This window comes from Hydra vulgaris, chromosome 02, assembly GCF_038396675.1.
Source record: "Hydra vulgaris chromosome 02, alternate assembly HydraT2T_AEP".
Taxonomy (NCBI): domain Eukaryota; kingdom Metazoa; phylum Cnidaria; class Hydrozoa; order Anthoathecata; family Hydridae; genus Hydra; species Hydra vulgaris.
The window spans coordinates 52,452,090-52,467,516 of NC_088921.1; the positions used below are offsets into that span (position 1 = coordinate 52,452,090).

General features: G+C 27.1%; 1 protein-coding gene across 1 annotated transcript; it reads left to right on the plus strand.

Annotated features, from left to right (window-relative positions):
* Window positions 1–931: 931 nt before the first annotated feature.
* Window positions 932–12,999, plus strand: LOC105849994 (putative uncharacterized protein DDB_G0282133). Its single transcript, XM_065791343.1, has 5 exons — window positions 932–1,154; window positions 1,267–1,334; window positions 4,502–6,520; window positions 6,890–6,943; window positions 8,632–12,999. Coding segments are annotated over exons 1-5 (6,387 nt in total). The 5' UTR covers window positions 932–1,152; the 3' UTR covers window positions 12,876–12,999.
* Window positions 13,000–15,427: the final 2,428 nt, after the last annotated feature.

Here is a 15,427-nt window from a genome sequence, read left to right on the forward strand (position 1 = left end):
AAAATTATTTTCTTAAAGGTTTTTTTAAATAAAATAACAAAATAAGAAAAGGTACCAAACCTATGAAATGCAGTTATTATCACAGTAGGAGAGAATTAGCAAAAAACGACTTTATCAAACTGTATTACGATTAAATTTCTTTTCCAAGATAACTTTAAAAAAGCCTGGTTTCTATCAATACTATAAAGCAAAACTGTTTAAAAATGCATAACGCATCAGTTTCTAATTGAAACTGATGCGTTATGAACATCAGTTCAAACCATGTACATTTAATCCCGCCAATCCCTATTTGTCAGCCGATGCATGTACATTTAATTGCGCCAATACCTGTATAGGCGAGATAATTTATGCCTATTTTCAAAAACGTATATACGTTACAAGAAAAGTGTTTCTCATTCTGATCATGGTGAAAATTAAATAAAGTGTACATAGATTGAAACGTTTAGAGCTGTAATATAAGTTTATGAAATCTTTTGTATTTAGGTATTCGTGCAATTATAATATAATTTTTGTGCAGACATAAAACATAGCAATCAGTTTAGCATACTGTGTATAGTGCGGGTAGAAATCTTTACGTTAGAGTCAATTCAACATTACTTTAGCAGCAAATATGTTTCTTTAAGTTAAAAATTTAAATAAAAAAAAATATATAAAATTAGTAAATAAATATTTAAATAAAAAAAGTTAAAGCTAGGACTAAACCTAAATTTATTTGGTTAGCAAAAAGCAAATGATTTAAATGTCATTTTTTTTTATAACTAATATTGATATTTAATTTGTAATTTATTCATCTATTTATTGGTTTTAAAAGAAAGACATATAATTATCTAAACATACAATTATAATGATCTAAAACGTTTTTTGATCTTCATTTTAATGACTAATTAAAACTTAATTTTGCTGCATCAAAAAAAAAAAAAATTAAAATTAATTACACGGTTCACAGCTGTTTATTAAACATTCCGCATGATTATCAAACATGAAGGTTGATTTTGACGCTCACAACGACCCGGTCGTTCACTCTCAAGTTTGCGAGAATTTTAAGTAAAAAATGATAAATAAATTGAATAAAAAGAATAACGCTAAATAGTAAATTATTTAATGTGTAAAGACGACCATGTACAATAAAAATGTATTCATAGGTATACCAGTATGTAAGTAACGACCGATGTTTTTTGATTTTATTTTTTATTTTTGTCATTATACAACCTTATATAATTTTTATATTATTTCGTAAGCGTGCAATTTATTTTTTGTGTTTTTTAGGTACGCAATTGAACTGTTACTTTTATTCATTGGGCTTGTACCGCTGCATACCACCGCATATGAAGCCAGTAAGTAATTTAGGCGTCATATGACTTTTTTCTCTATGTTTATTAAACCTTATTTTTCTTTGTCGAAAAATGTATCATTTAATAAGTACTACTCTCTAAAAATAAATTTCTGAAACGCCTAATTTTTTATAATATTATTAGTACTATTATATGTTTTTGACTATATTTCAGCCGGAGCTCAATATGCAGTTAATGCACTTCGGTCAGGAAAAAAGCAGTTACTTCCTTATTAAAGCCTCATCTACGGTGCTCTTTGAAAAGATCATTAGATCTTATTGGAGCACTTTGTAATCATAAGTAAAAAAAGAAAAGATGATTGTACGTCATTGCAATGTTTTTCTCTAAAAATTAATAAAAATTAACTTAAGTAAGGTTGGTAAAATATAGTATAAAGCACATTATGTCATTAATTACAAAACGAGCGCTGCTCTTAAGAGCTTGCGTCTCTTATGCCATTTATTAAAACCCACTTCCGTGTTACTCGTCTCTCAATTAAATCGCATCCTTTTACTGTGACTGTTCCTAAGTGCTCTAAAAAAATTTTTTCGTCTAGTTTTTTCTTCAAACATCAGTTCTTTGGAATTCGCTCCTTTCATCTTGTTTTCCTGATTCATTTAACTAGCAATCTTTTAAGTTGTCTGTTAATCGTTATCTTGCTTTATAACTTTATCTTTTCTCTTCTATTAACTCACAACTCTAATATTGGTTGCTTGCAGCCTTGTTGAAAGTGAATATGTTTAAAAAAAAAGTTTACATTTTTTAATTTGCTAATTGAAATATATATTTTCTAGCATTTTTAATGAGATTTTTTTAAATCTCGATTATGATTTTTGTTTCAGTTATTATGTTTTGTTATTGATAATATATTCTTTTACCAGTGCCATCGAGATAATCAGGAGAGCTATCGAGATAATCAAGAGGGCAGAAAATAACTAGTTAACCAACTAATACTTCAAAATTAATTTTTGAGTTCAGATTTTTTTACCTATAACCTAGGTGATTTCGTAAGGCTTTATACTGGAACCCTTCCTAAGGCTTTATACTGGGACCCTTCCTAAGGCTTTATACTGGGACCTGGGGCTTACTAAAATCTATAAATCCTCCGATTTAATGTAAACTATGTTTATGGATAACTGAAATTACACCATTATTTAGCGATATAAACAACTCAAAAAAATCTTGTACTGTTACTAATAAAAAAAACACTAAATAAACCATTGATTATCATTAAAAAAACCAAATCAACTCTTTTTTACCTAGTTTTAAGAAAATATCTACCAAATAATATTTCTTCTACCGATGCTGATAATATTGAAATAAAAACAGCAAAACTACAAAAATTGTAGATATTCTTATGAATAAAATTTTGCATTTAAAAATCATGTCAATAATTTAACCAGAATTTTTAAAACTAGAAGGAAAAATGAAAATCAAAAAATCTCCAACATTTAATTCAATTGTATTATTTATTCATTGGTGTATTAACAACGAAAATACTGCTTAACTAGAACTTTTTTTTATCGTCAACCAAAGTATGTACTAGTGCTGAGCATTATTTTGACCAATCCGCTTCATTGTTTTTGAGATAATCAGCTATTTTTTCATTATTATCAAGTATCAGCCTTAATAATTCGAATTACGATCTCAGATCTATTGACAATCGGCTCAATATAAGACCCCTAATAGCAAATACACCAGGGTTTTCGAGTTTTTCACAATTTATTATTAGATACCCACCTATGAGGTAGGAACTAGGAATTAGAAAGTAGCAAGTAGGTATTTACTATTTTTATTAATAAAAAAAGGAGATGTTATGGGCGTATTTGTATGCAATTCATAGCCAAATCTAACCTAATGTGGTTTTAAAATAAAAAGTCAAAGGTGTTAAAGTTTATTTTATTGATTTTTCTAATCAATTAATATATTTTTTTCATTTTTTCAAGTTATTTTTGAAAAGTATATGTATGTCCCATCTTGTAATATAGATAATATATAACATGGGTTTTTAATCAAAATTATTCTTGAATTTTTCTTGTTTTTAATCAAAAGAAATTCTTGAATTCTTTACTCACAATTTGTAGGTTTTTGACTCATATCTATTTAAAAAAATTTAATTTTTTTTTTCCCTTTTAAACTTTATTATTATTAAATTTATAATCTTGCAATTTTTACTTGAAAAAAAGTATAAATTTTAATTATTATGATAATGAAAAATAATGTTTTTCTATAACAAATCCAAACAGTGCTAAAAAAATATTAAACTTTAATACAATTTATCTCTTTATATAGGTAATTTTTTGTAAATTTCTTGTTTGAAAAATTAAAGAAAAAGAAAAAGATTAGGTTGACAAACAACTTGTATATATATATATATATATATATATATATATATATATATATATATTATATATATATATATATATATATATATATGTATATATATATATATAAGTTATTGGGTTGCCATTTATTGCGGCTGCCACGAATTGTCCACTAACAAATGAGCAAAACTCCAATAAACCGCTAACAAATTCTTACATATGTCCACTGCAAATCCACTAAAACAATGTTTGTTGGGTATAAGTTTATAAACTACTTGTTATTGATAACAATATATATATATATATATATATATATAATATATATATATATATATATATATATATATATATATAAATACATATATATATATATATATATATATATATACATATATATATATATATATATATATATATATGTATATATATATATATATATATATATATATATAAATACATATATATATATATATATATATATATATACATATATATATATATATATATATATATATATATGTATATATATATATATATATATATATATATATATATATATATATGTATATACATATATACATATATATATACATATACATATATATATATATATATATATATATATATATATATATATATATATATATATATGTATATATATATATATATATATATATATATATATATATATATATATATATATATATATATAATATATATATATATATATATTTATACATATATATTGTTATCAATAACAAGTAGTTTATAAACTTATCAACTTAAACTTTGATTTTATATTTTATATACATATATACTTGTCAACTTCTTTATTATTAACTTTAGATACTTCGTCAAATATCCTCTCGTCATCATCTCATCTTGTCAACCTTGTCCAAGATGAACCCTTTTATATGTCAACACCAAGAAGTGGTAAACTTAATATGATTGTGAAGAGAAGTTTTTTACTCAAACCTGGTCATAACAAATCTAGTTTTTCTGGTCAAAATAAGTCTATAGTAAGTAGGACAATTTGGCCAAATAAACTTTTTTTGTTTAAAAACAAAATTAAAAAAAACAAAGAAACGCTTCTTGAACCAAAACTGGCCACCAGAAATTTTGATTTACGCAATGATAGCAAAAGTCAATCCAATAACTTTAGAAAAGGTTTTTTTAGAAAAAATAAAAGCTTTTTTTCTAATAAAATGTACTTAAAAGATTTTGGTAACCAAAAATTAGTTTTACGAAAAAATGACACAAAAATAGGTGCAAAAATTACAAACAAAAGTCAATTAAAAAAAAGAACAGTTGACTCAAAAATTTGGGAGCAAGACTTGATTTCAGAAATAATTTCCAACAAACCATCTTTGAAACGTTGGGACCAGCAAATTGTACCAATTATAGATGAAACTTTTGAAACTTCGAAAAATACAAAATTTCATTCGACCAGTTCAACAACTAAGCAGCTAAGCGATCAATCAAATAATCATAGTAATAAGCGTTTAAAACAAGTTTCAATATCACAAAAAATAAAACCAAAAATCAATCGTAAATCAAGCACTTCTGTACTAAAATCATGTATTGAAAATGGGCAGGTAGTCATTGCAGAAGGCTGTGGAGACGAAATAATTGATCATTCTAGTTTGAATTCAAATAGTTACGTTGCAAACCTTTTGAGAAACACTCAATCAAATAGATACAACATGGAAAATGTTGGAGTCGCTAGTAAACAGCAGTGGGATGCAAATGACAACAAACAACAGTGGATATCAAACGATATTAAGCCTCAGTGGGACGCAAACTTTCACAATAGCCACTCTTTATTAAAACCATCATTTCAGACAAATGGGTTTTTTGGAAATTTTAAGAACGAAGTTAACACTGAACTTGCATTAGCGGCAGATTCAAAAGACAAGGCTATTGAAGATGCAACATCAATAGAATCTTTTCAAGATTTATCACCGTCAGTTCATTCTCTGAGCTATAAACTGTTAAATGCACTACAGGATGATCCAACTCTTGATGAACTGGAGTATCATTCTGAAAATCAGCCGAAAGGATGGCCCATGATAAAACATGGAGTTGAAAGAGAGACTAATAATGGTTTTCACCCAACAAATAATTTGAATCTAGTAAGCGAAGCCCATAAAGATTTTCACGAATATCCTCAGAGTCCAGTAGATATTCTTGGAGCTTATAACCCTTTAGTAGGCGGGTCTTTGCTTAAAAAACCTAGTGACTATCATTTTTCAGGCGCTTCACAAAATTCTCCTGGATACAGGTTTAATGAAGTAAATGAAAAGCTTTCTCATACAATTGCAAGCAATCAAAAAGTTTCTACTGCAAACCACAATCTCGAAAGTAAAGTATTCAGTAATATGGGTCACGATACAAATACCATATACATGCCCACAAGTATGATGTCTAGCTCTCACATGCATGGCGTAACAATAGAAAACAGTGGTAATCCACATATATGGTCTCATCCTCCATCAGACAACTACAACTATCATAACCAATTGCCACCAAGTGATCATATTGCATTTTATGATCATAATCATGCCGATGGGAACTCACTCAACCATCATGAAATTGACCATGACCATGATCATGAAATTGACCGTAACCATGATCATGAAATCAACCGTAATCATGATCATGAGAATAGTCATGATCATGAAGTTGACCATAATCATAATCATATTGTTATTCAGGACCATGAGTCTGAACATATTCATGATCAGCAAAGCATAATTCAAAATTTTGATGCTCATCATGGATATAATGAAAATCATGAAAAAGTTGGAATTGGTACAGACTTTGATTCCCAGTTAGGGCACACTTATAATTTAGGTGGAAGTATCGGTAAGAACTTTTTTGCTTTTTGTTGTCAATGTTTACAATCAATCTCGTAAAAAAAGTCTATTTTGTTAAGCATAAAAAAATATTGTTGCCAAATATTATTGCGTTTGTTAGCTATTTTCCAGAGAAATGTAGTTTAATATTTTTTTTAATGACAAACTCTGAAAAATTTTCTACGCCAATATAAAACAAATGCTTATGTAGACAGACTTCTTTTACAAATAAGGTTGTTATAGTAACCCCTTTTTATTGTACAAAACAGTTACATTAAGAGTTGTTTGAACAAAATATAAAAATAATAGAGTCATAAAAATTATAATTTATTAAAAACTATATATGCTATATTAAGTAAATATATATGCTATTTTTAAGTCCACGCTATGGGTGATCCCTTTGCTGGCTTGGAATACTCTTTTAATTCACCAAGTAAGTATTTGGATATTTTTCAAATTTAACTTTAGCGTATAAAATACTTTTAAAATGTTTTATATATATATATATAAATATATATATATATATATATATATATATATATATATATATATATATATATATATATATATATATATATATATATATATATATAAATGATCGGCATTTTTTTTTAAACTTGCTCTTGTAATCAATTTATAGCAAACATACGGTAGAAATGTTGTAAACTTCCTTATCCGCGCTTAATTTATTTTTCCACGCAACGGTCACGTTTGTCAAGGTTTGTGTTTTGAAATTGCAGGGTTGAGAGAAAGATATAAAAACAGTTACAATTATATAGAATTAAAAAAAATAAAAATAAATATAGAGTAGATTCTTCGACTATATTTACATTAAGAATTAAATATAGAAAAACGGCCTGTTTAAAATTTTCAAACCATAGAAAGTTTTTATTTAGAGACAAAGCAAGCTGGCTAAGGACGAGTTTCCTGAAAAAAAAATTCTGTTTGTGTTTGTGATCACTTTTAGAAATGGAGCACAAACGTCAATAATTGAGCTTTTTTTTTTTTTGCCGTGTTTTATTGTTGTTATAGTTTGCTGTATATTTGTTGTTTTCTTCTCTGCAAAAAAAAAAAAAAAAAAAAAACATGTATAAAAAAGTCTTTCGTCATTCGCCATTTAAATTTGCAAAGAAAAGAATCAAAGTAGGTAAAAGTTTGTTATTTCCTATTGCTTTATGCTAATGTATGAAAAAATACATTTCAATTTTAATGAAAACTATATTTAATAACTTAATACAAGAAATAGCACATAAAAATTAGTTTATGTCATTTTTTGAAATTATGAGATAACTTTTCAAATTATGTCATCTGTATTTAAAAAATTAGGATTAAAATATTTGTATATTGAATAAAAAAAAACGATTTAAATCAAGATATAAAAAAGGGGTAAAAACAATTTTTTGTTGGTGTCTTGGACCGAATAAATTTTTGGTCAATAATTGGTAACGTATCCTTTGTTTCTTTGTACTGCTTTGTGTCTTGAAGACATTAAGTCAACTAGTTTTTGACAACTGCTAGTTGGAATTTAGTTATAAGTTTTCTATGGGATTTAGGTCCACAGATTGTGGTTGCAAATCCAACACCCTTTTATTGTTATTATGGAAACAAGTCTTTGTCATCTGCTACTGGTTATAATATATACTAGTAATAATACTTATAAATACCTCTACATACATATATTAAAACATAATTTTACTTATTGAAAAATCGAGCTTACTACCATACCAGGAAAAACAGCCCAATAACATAATGCCCCTTTACCATGTTTAACAATTTATAAGTAGATCTTGAAAAAAACTATTTATTTTTCGGTGTTTTGACATACTGTTTTCCATCTTAAGTAAATCAATTTATTGTAGTTATATATTTCCATAGAATTCTTCACTATACTAATGGTATTCACAACTATATATATATATATATATATATATATATATATATATATATATATATATATATATATATATATATATATATATATATATATATATATATATATATATATATATATATATATATATATATATATATATATATATACCCATGTATACATTAACAGCTTTTGAAAATTTATTTTAGTTTATTTAGTGTATTTTTTTAATTTATTTATATTTTTCATAGTTTTGAATCATCCATCCGGAAAAGGAGATAATGGTATGGTAGGAGCAATAATAGCTGCCGGTACTGGTGCAACAAGTGGAGCTGTATTTGGTTTAGGAGTTCCTTTTCCAGAAAAAATTTCAGAACCTATGTTTGAAGGAGGTTCTGCAGTAAGTGTTAAGTTATCAAACCAGTCACCAGATGGTTCTGAAAACAATAAAAGTTCTAACAATAAAACTGCAAATGATTCTCAAAGCAAAGATGATCAAAATAAAAATCAAGAGAATAACACTGGAGATGTTGGAAAAGATATGAACGTTGGGGGAAATAGTACTACTTCAAATGGAAATAATAATAACCCGAATGAGTCAAATGGAAATAACAATAAAAGTAATGGAAAAAATGGAGGCTCTAGTAATGCAGATGGGTCAAACGAGAAAAATATCAACACCCCTGAGTTAAAGGGAAGTGACAACAAAGATAAAAATAACATGGGTGCTAATAACAATAGCAATGATATGAATAATGGAAATAATAATGATCCTAATGTTAAAAATCAAAACAATAATAACCCTAATGAGTCAAAAGGAAACAGCAATAAAAGTAATGGAAAAAATGGAGGTTCTAATAATGCAAATGAGTCAAACGAGAAAAACATCAACACCCCTGAATTAAAGGCAAGCGACAACAAAGATAAAAATAACATTGGTGCTGGTAACAATAACAATGATGTAAATAATAAGGCTCCTTCTAACAAAGTTGGAACGAACAATAAAAATAATGAAAATAATGGAAAATCTTCTAATGTTGGTGGGTCAAATGAGAAAAACAGTAACACTCCTGAATTAAAAGGAAGTGACGGCAAAACTCAAGATAATTTAACTAACAAAGATAAAAACAACTCAGGTTCTGGTGACAATAGTAAAGATGGAAATTCTTCTAATGTTGGTGGGTCGAATGAGAAAAACAGTAACACTCCTGAATTAAAAGGAAGTGACGGCAAAACTCAAGATAATTTAACGAACAATGATAAAAACAACAAGGATTCTACTAATAAAAATGGAGGAAACAATAGAAATAATGGTGGTAATGAAAGTGTTAACAGTAATGGTGCAGTAAATGATAAAAATGGTAAAGGAAACGAAGATGCAGCTAAAGATAGTTCAAAAACAGATGGAGAAGGGGGAGGTTTAGTTAAAAACGAAGCAAATAATACAAACTTAAGTGAAAACGAAAAGAATGGAAATAGCAATTCAGGTACAAATAATGTTCCAGCTAATGGAAATATTGGAAATAATAAAGGTGGAGGAATCAGTAATGGTGGAAGTAACAGTATTGGGCAAGACAATGTCAATAATATAAATAATAGCAATAATGAAGCTAACGGCAATATTAATAGTAATGGAAATGATGGAAATGATGGTGGATTTAACGGCAGAACTGGAAGTAAAGAAAATGCAGGTAGCTCTGGAGGAAACAATAATAGTGGAGTAAATAGTAACAGTAAAGATAACAACTATGGTAGAGTTGCCGGTAATAGTAGAATCAACGTTAACAATGGAGTTAATGGTAACGGTGGCGTTAACGGTAATGATGGTATTAACAATAATGGTCGAGTAAACAATAATGGTGGAGTTAACGGTAATGAGGGAGTTAACGGTAATAATGTAATTAACCGTAATGATGGAGCTAACAATAACGTTGGAATTTACGGTAATGGTGAAATTAATAGTAACAATCAAAATAATAACAATGTTGGAAACAACGTTAACCGTGGAGATAACGGTGATGGTAGATACTCTAATAACGCAGCCGTGTTAAGTGAAAATCAAATTTCCAACTCCGAAGGAAAAGAAACTGAAACTAATTGTCAACAAAATGTCCAGGTAAGTCAAAATGCCGCAAACTCGGTGAACATAGGATCTAGTAAAATTGGTTCAAACGGTGAGTACGCTAATGGAGGTGCTGTAAATGAAAAAACTGCCGTTAACGGTGTATATTCTGCTGGTATTGGTGACAAAAATATTAATTGTCCTAATAATGCGCGTATCGGAAATTTTGGAAATATTGAAGAAAATAAAATGATTAACACAAACATTAATGGCGGTAAGTCTCAAGAATACGCAAATAATAATGAGAAAATAGAAAACAATATTAGAAACAGTAATCTTGGCTGCGAAGTTGTTGTAGGGAATTGCTTTCATGAAAAAGGTAATGAGAACAACCATGAAATTTTAAATGGAAATTCAGGGACATTAAATAGAAATGTGAATATTAATGTAGATAGCGGAGGAATTAAAATTGGTATAGGAAATGTTGATCTCGGACAAAACATAAATGCTGCACGTTTTAATGGAATAAGCCTTAACAATAATAAAGAGGGTAATTTAAACGAAGGTCAACCACATAGTGATAACATAGATGTTTATGAAAATAAAGATGCTGGAGGGTGCTATGAATGTAATAACTTAATCAGTATGGCTGGCAACGGTATTAGCACAACAACAAACTTCCGAACTTTTAATAGAGCGGAGAATAACAATTTTAATGCTCAAGGCGGCAGAAAGGCAGGTAGTAGACGTGATGGAAATGTAAATAACATTCATAACAAAGCTGATGAATATTTGGTAGCTGGTATAAATAATTTTATAGACAAAAATTTAGGTAGTAATTTAAATAAAAATGGAATCTTAAGTGACGCTACCAATACATATAACAATAATGCCATTAATGTAGGAATCAATAGAGGTAACAAAGGGGTCATGAATACAGGTAGCAGCGCAAGTAACTTTGGATTTTTAAATTTTGGTAGTAATGAACCAATGGATGGAGCAGTTAATTTAGATAAAAATAAAGTTACCAATCTAGATACGAACAGAGTCAAAAGTTTAGAATCGGATATTGCAAATATTCTTAATTACAACAAGTATAATATGCTAGAAGGACAAAAAGTAAATAACTTATTAGATACTAAAAATAATAATAAATTTGATGATTCCAAAGATGTTCGTATTAATACAGGCGGATTTATTAATGAGAATAGAGAACATGATATGAGTAACAATCAACAAGCTGATAATCATTTTCCCAATGAAAATGGAAAAACTAATATCGCAGTTAACAATTTTGTAAACGGAATAAGTGCACAAAATGGTCAGCTTTTTCAAAATTTAATTAAAAACGAAAATGGAAAAGGAAATGGTGAAGTTCTAAATACTGGAAACAGTTGCCAAAAACAAAATGCTTTATTTACTGGCAACAATTATAACACAAAGTGTAGCACAATATATAGAAACGTTGACAAAAAAGTAAACTTTGTTAATCCAATTTTTAATAATCAAATTAATAGAAATTTTGGAAGCAAAAAAAAAGATTTAACAAAATTAAATGGAAACAGTCTCAACCAAGAAAACTCGCTCATCAACAGATTTAAAAACAGATTGAACAATGCTGGTTTTATGGTAGGTGATAGCGGTTCTTCCCTCCACTCTTTTGACGGGATATCAGGAGGTTTAAATAGGAAAGGCGTTCTCTGTGTTGTGGGAACGGAAGTTGACTGTAATAATGTCAGTAAAGAAAAACAAACTGTAATAAAAAATCTTTTAAAAAGTAATAACCAGTTGTGGGATAATTCAGTCCGAGCTGGGTTACCTTCAAGCGCTTCAGCTTTATCTTCTAAAATAATCGAGTATAATAATGGAAACAAAGCAAACAGCAATAGAGATCGAAATTTTGATGGTAGCAGTGACAATAATGTACAAATTTATAAAACAGGTAATAATGAGGACAAAAAAAATGAACTAAACTCTGGTGTGCCAACAAATAGTAAAGAAAATATTAAAGGAGTCAGAATAAACCGGTGTGGCTGTAATAAATTTATATCAGCTGATAAATTTTGCTCTTGCAAAAGTATGAACCCAATGGAATTACCGTTAAAAAACTCACAAAATTCAGGAGGTAATTTGACTCATCAGTTTGTAAAATTTTTTGAAAACATTGCGGAAAAGCTACATGTCAATGAACTTGTAGCAGTCGAAGAAATTGTCAAAAATTTTAAAAATAGTCATCAGAATTTGATAAAACGAAAACTCAACGAACACGTAGAAAACTTTTCCAATTCCATTTCGAATAAAAACACTCGTTTGTCAGTTCCCGAGACAATTACTCGCGTAACTTCAGCGGTTGCGAAAGATAGACTTCCTACTCCCCAAGAGGCTTTTAATAATAATTTTTCACCAATAATAAAAACAATTGTGGAAACCTAGCAATTTTAAGGTAACTCATAGCTTTTTGGAATATTTCTGGATTACAAACTTTCTAAAAGTGAACGCATATAAGTGTAAGAATGTAAACCTATAACTGATATGATAATATTAATATATTAATATTTTAAAACGTAGTTTTACGATTTTATCAATTATTAATTATTGAACACTACTATTTTTTAAAACTAACTAATCTTTTATTCATAAATCTTCTATATATATATATATATATATATATATATATATATATATATATATATATATATATATATATATATATATATATATATATATATATATATATATATATATATATATATATACATATATATTTCTGCACATATTTGAACTCTTATCTATTTTTATTTCTATAATAACGTATAAATATACACTTACATCGAGATAATTATAAATACTTTTATATAGCCCCTAATTTTTCTGCTTAAATAATTTTTAAACAACAAATTCAAAATTTTGTATGATTTTTTTTTGTGATGATATTTTCTATGAAGAAGTTTGTAATTTTATGATATGTACATACTTATTTATTATATATTTTTATTTATATTTATGAGTTTAATTGGTGTTTCCTGTGTTATTTTTTTAAATACAGATACTTGAATACTACAAAAAAAAAAAAAAAATTATTTCAATACACTGTTAAAGACAAAAAAAAATGTTTTTAACAAAACTATTACTGTTTGGGCATCGTTTAATATTTAATAAAAGATAAGTTTCATATAAAAACGAAAAAGTATTTTATTTGTATATAAATAAAATCAGGACTATTAAGATAGTTTATAATATAATAAAATAGGTAAAGTTTAATTGTTTTTTCATGACCTTCGCCTATTTAAGTTTAATTAAAAAATGTCAGCGCTTCCGATTTTTCTTTACACTAATTTAAAAAAATAAGTAAATCCAGCTGCACATACTTCAAAAAACTCTTTATTTAAATTTAGTAATAATAAATCAAATTAAAATTAAAAAAGTTATATATATTTTTTAAATTAATATTTAAAGGTAACATATAGGGTAGATTAGGGTAATATGAGCACCTTGGTAATATGAGCATACTTAAAAATTTCTTAGATGTAAGCAGTGAAGTTAAAGTTGCTATGTATTTTTTGAATCGACTTTATGTGGTGATTACAGGAATTCGTACAATTAGCGTAAATCTATATGCAGTAATTAGCGGGTATCATCTAATTAAAACGCTGTTAAATTTTTTGCGTTTTTAAAATAATATCATCACGCATGAATAAATCTGTGGCGCGAAATTTTGGTGCTAAAATAATGAAATTAATTTTTTCATAAAGAAAAATATGTCAGCTAAAAATCCAATACTTTTTGACTTGAAAAACAATGCATAGAAACATTTAGTTTTGACTTTATTTAAAGATGCCATTTTTGTGTAATATGAGCATGCTCAAATTACCCAGTGATTTTTATTGAAATTACCTAGTTTAAATTCTTAAAAAAGCAGTGGTTTTAATTGGTTTTTTGAATAAAAATAAAATATAGTAAAACTTTTTATTATTTTAACAATACTAAATATTTTTCTGTAATTTAAATTCAAAAAAATGGAATTTTTATCGTTCAAAGGTTTAAGTTGATAAAATTGAAAAAATAACGAACTAATTTTTGTTCTTTTCTTGCGGAAAACATAGTGGTATTGTTTTAACAAAAAGTGGCTTAAAATTTGATCTTTTAATGATAAGTTTTGTTAATAACGAATCATTGTATTCCAAAAATTAGTTCTAATTGCCAGGTTGGTATTTTTTTTACAAAATTAATGTTTTTTGTGAGCTAATTTAAAGTGCTCATATTACCAAGTGGTCTGGGTAATATGAGCATTTTTGTGACTTTTTTAAAACCTCTGTGTTTTTAAGAAAAAATTTCGGGTGCCCAAATTTTGGATCCAGGTCAATTATTTTTGAAATTATTAAGGTGCTCAAATTACCCTAATCTACCCTATACATATATATTTTTTTTTAATGGCGGAAAATAATATTTTGAATGTTTTTGATATACCTACAAGAGACTTTTAACAAATGACTTTGACCCAGAAGTGAATTATTTTAATAATTTTTCAATAGATACTGTTTATTTTAATATAAGTGATGCCTCAAGTTATTTAAACTCTTCATTATCCAACTTTTCATTATTAAATTTGAACATCAGGAGTATGAATAAAAATTTTAAATCCCTAAAAATAACTTTAAAAAACTTAAACCACAATTTTAGTGTAATCTGTCTAACAGAAACTTGGTGTCAAAATGGCGATTAGTTAAATTCTAATTTTTTTCTACCAGGTTATAATTCAATACACCAACCAGGAAAAACGGCATCGGCGGGGGCGTATGTATTTTTATTCTTATTTCTTTACCTTTTAGAAAATTACTAAACCTCAGTGTCAATGACGCTAATTGTGAGTCGCTAACAATTGAAATTCTTAATCAGAAATCCAAAAATATTTTTATAACTTTTCTTTACAGACCACCAAATGGTAATTTACAGACCACCAAATGGTAATTTTGAAGCGTTTGAAA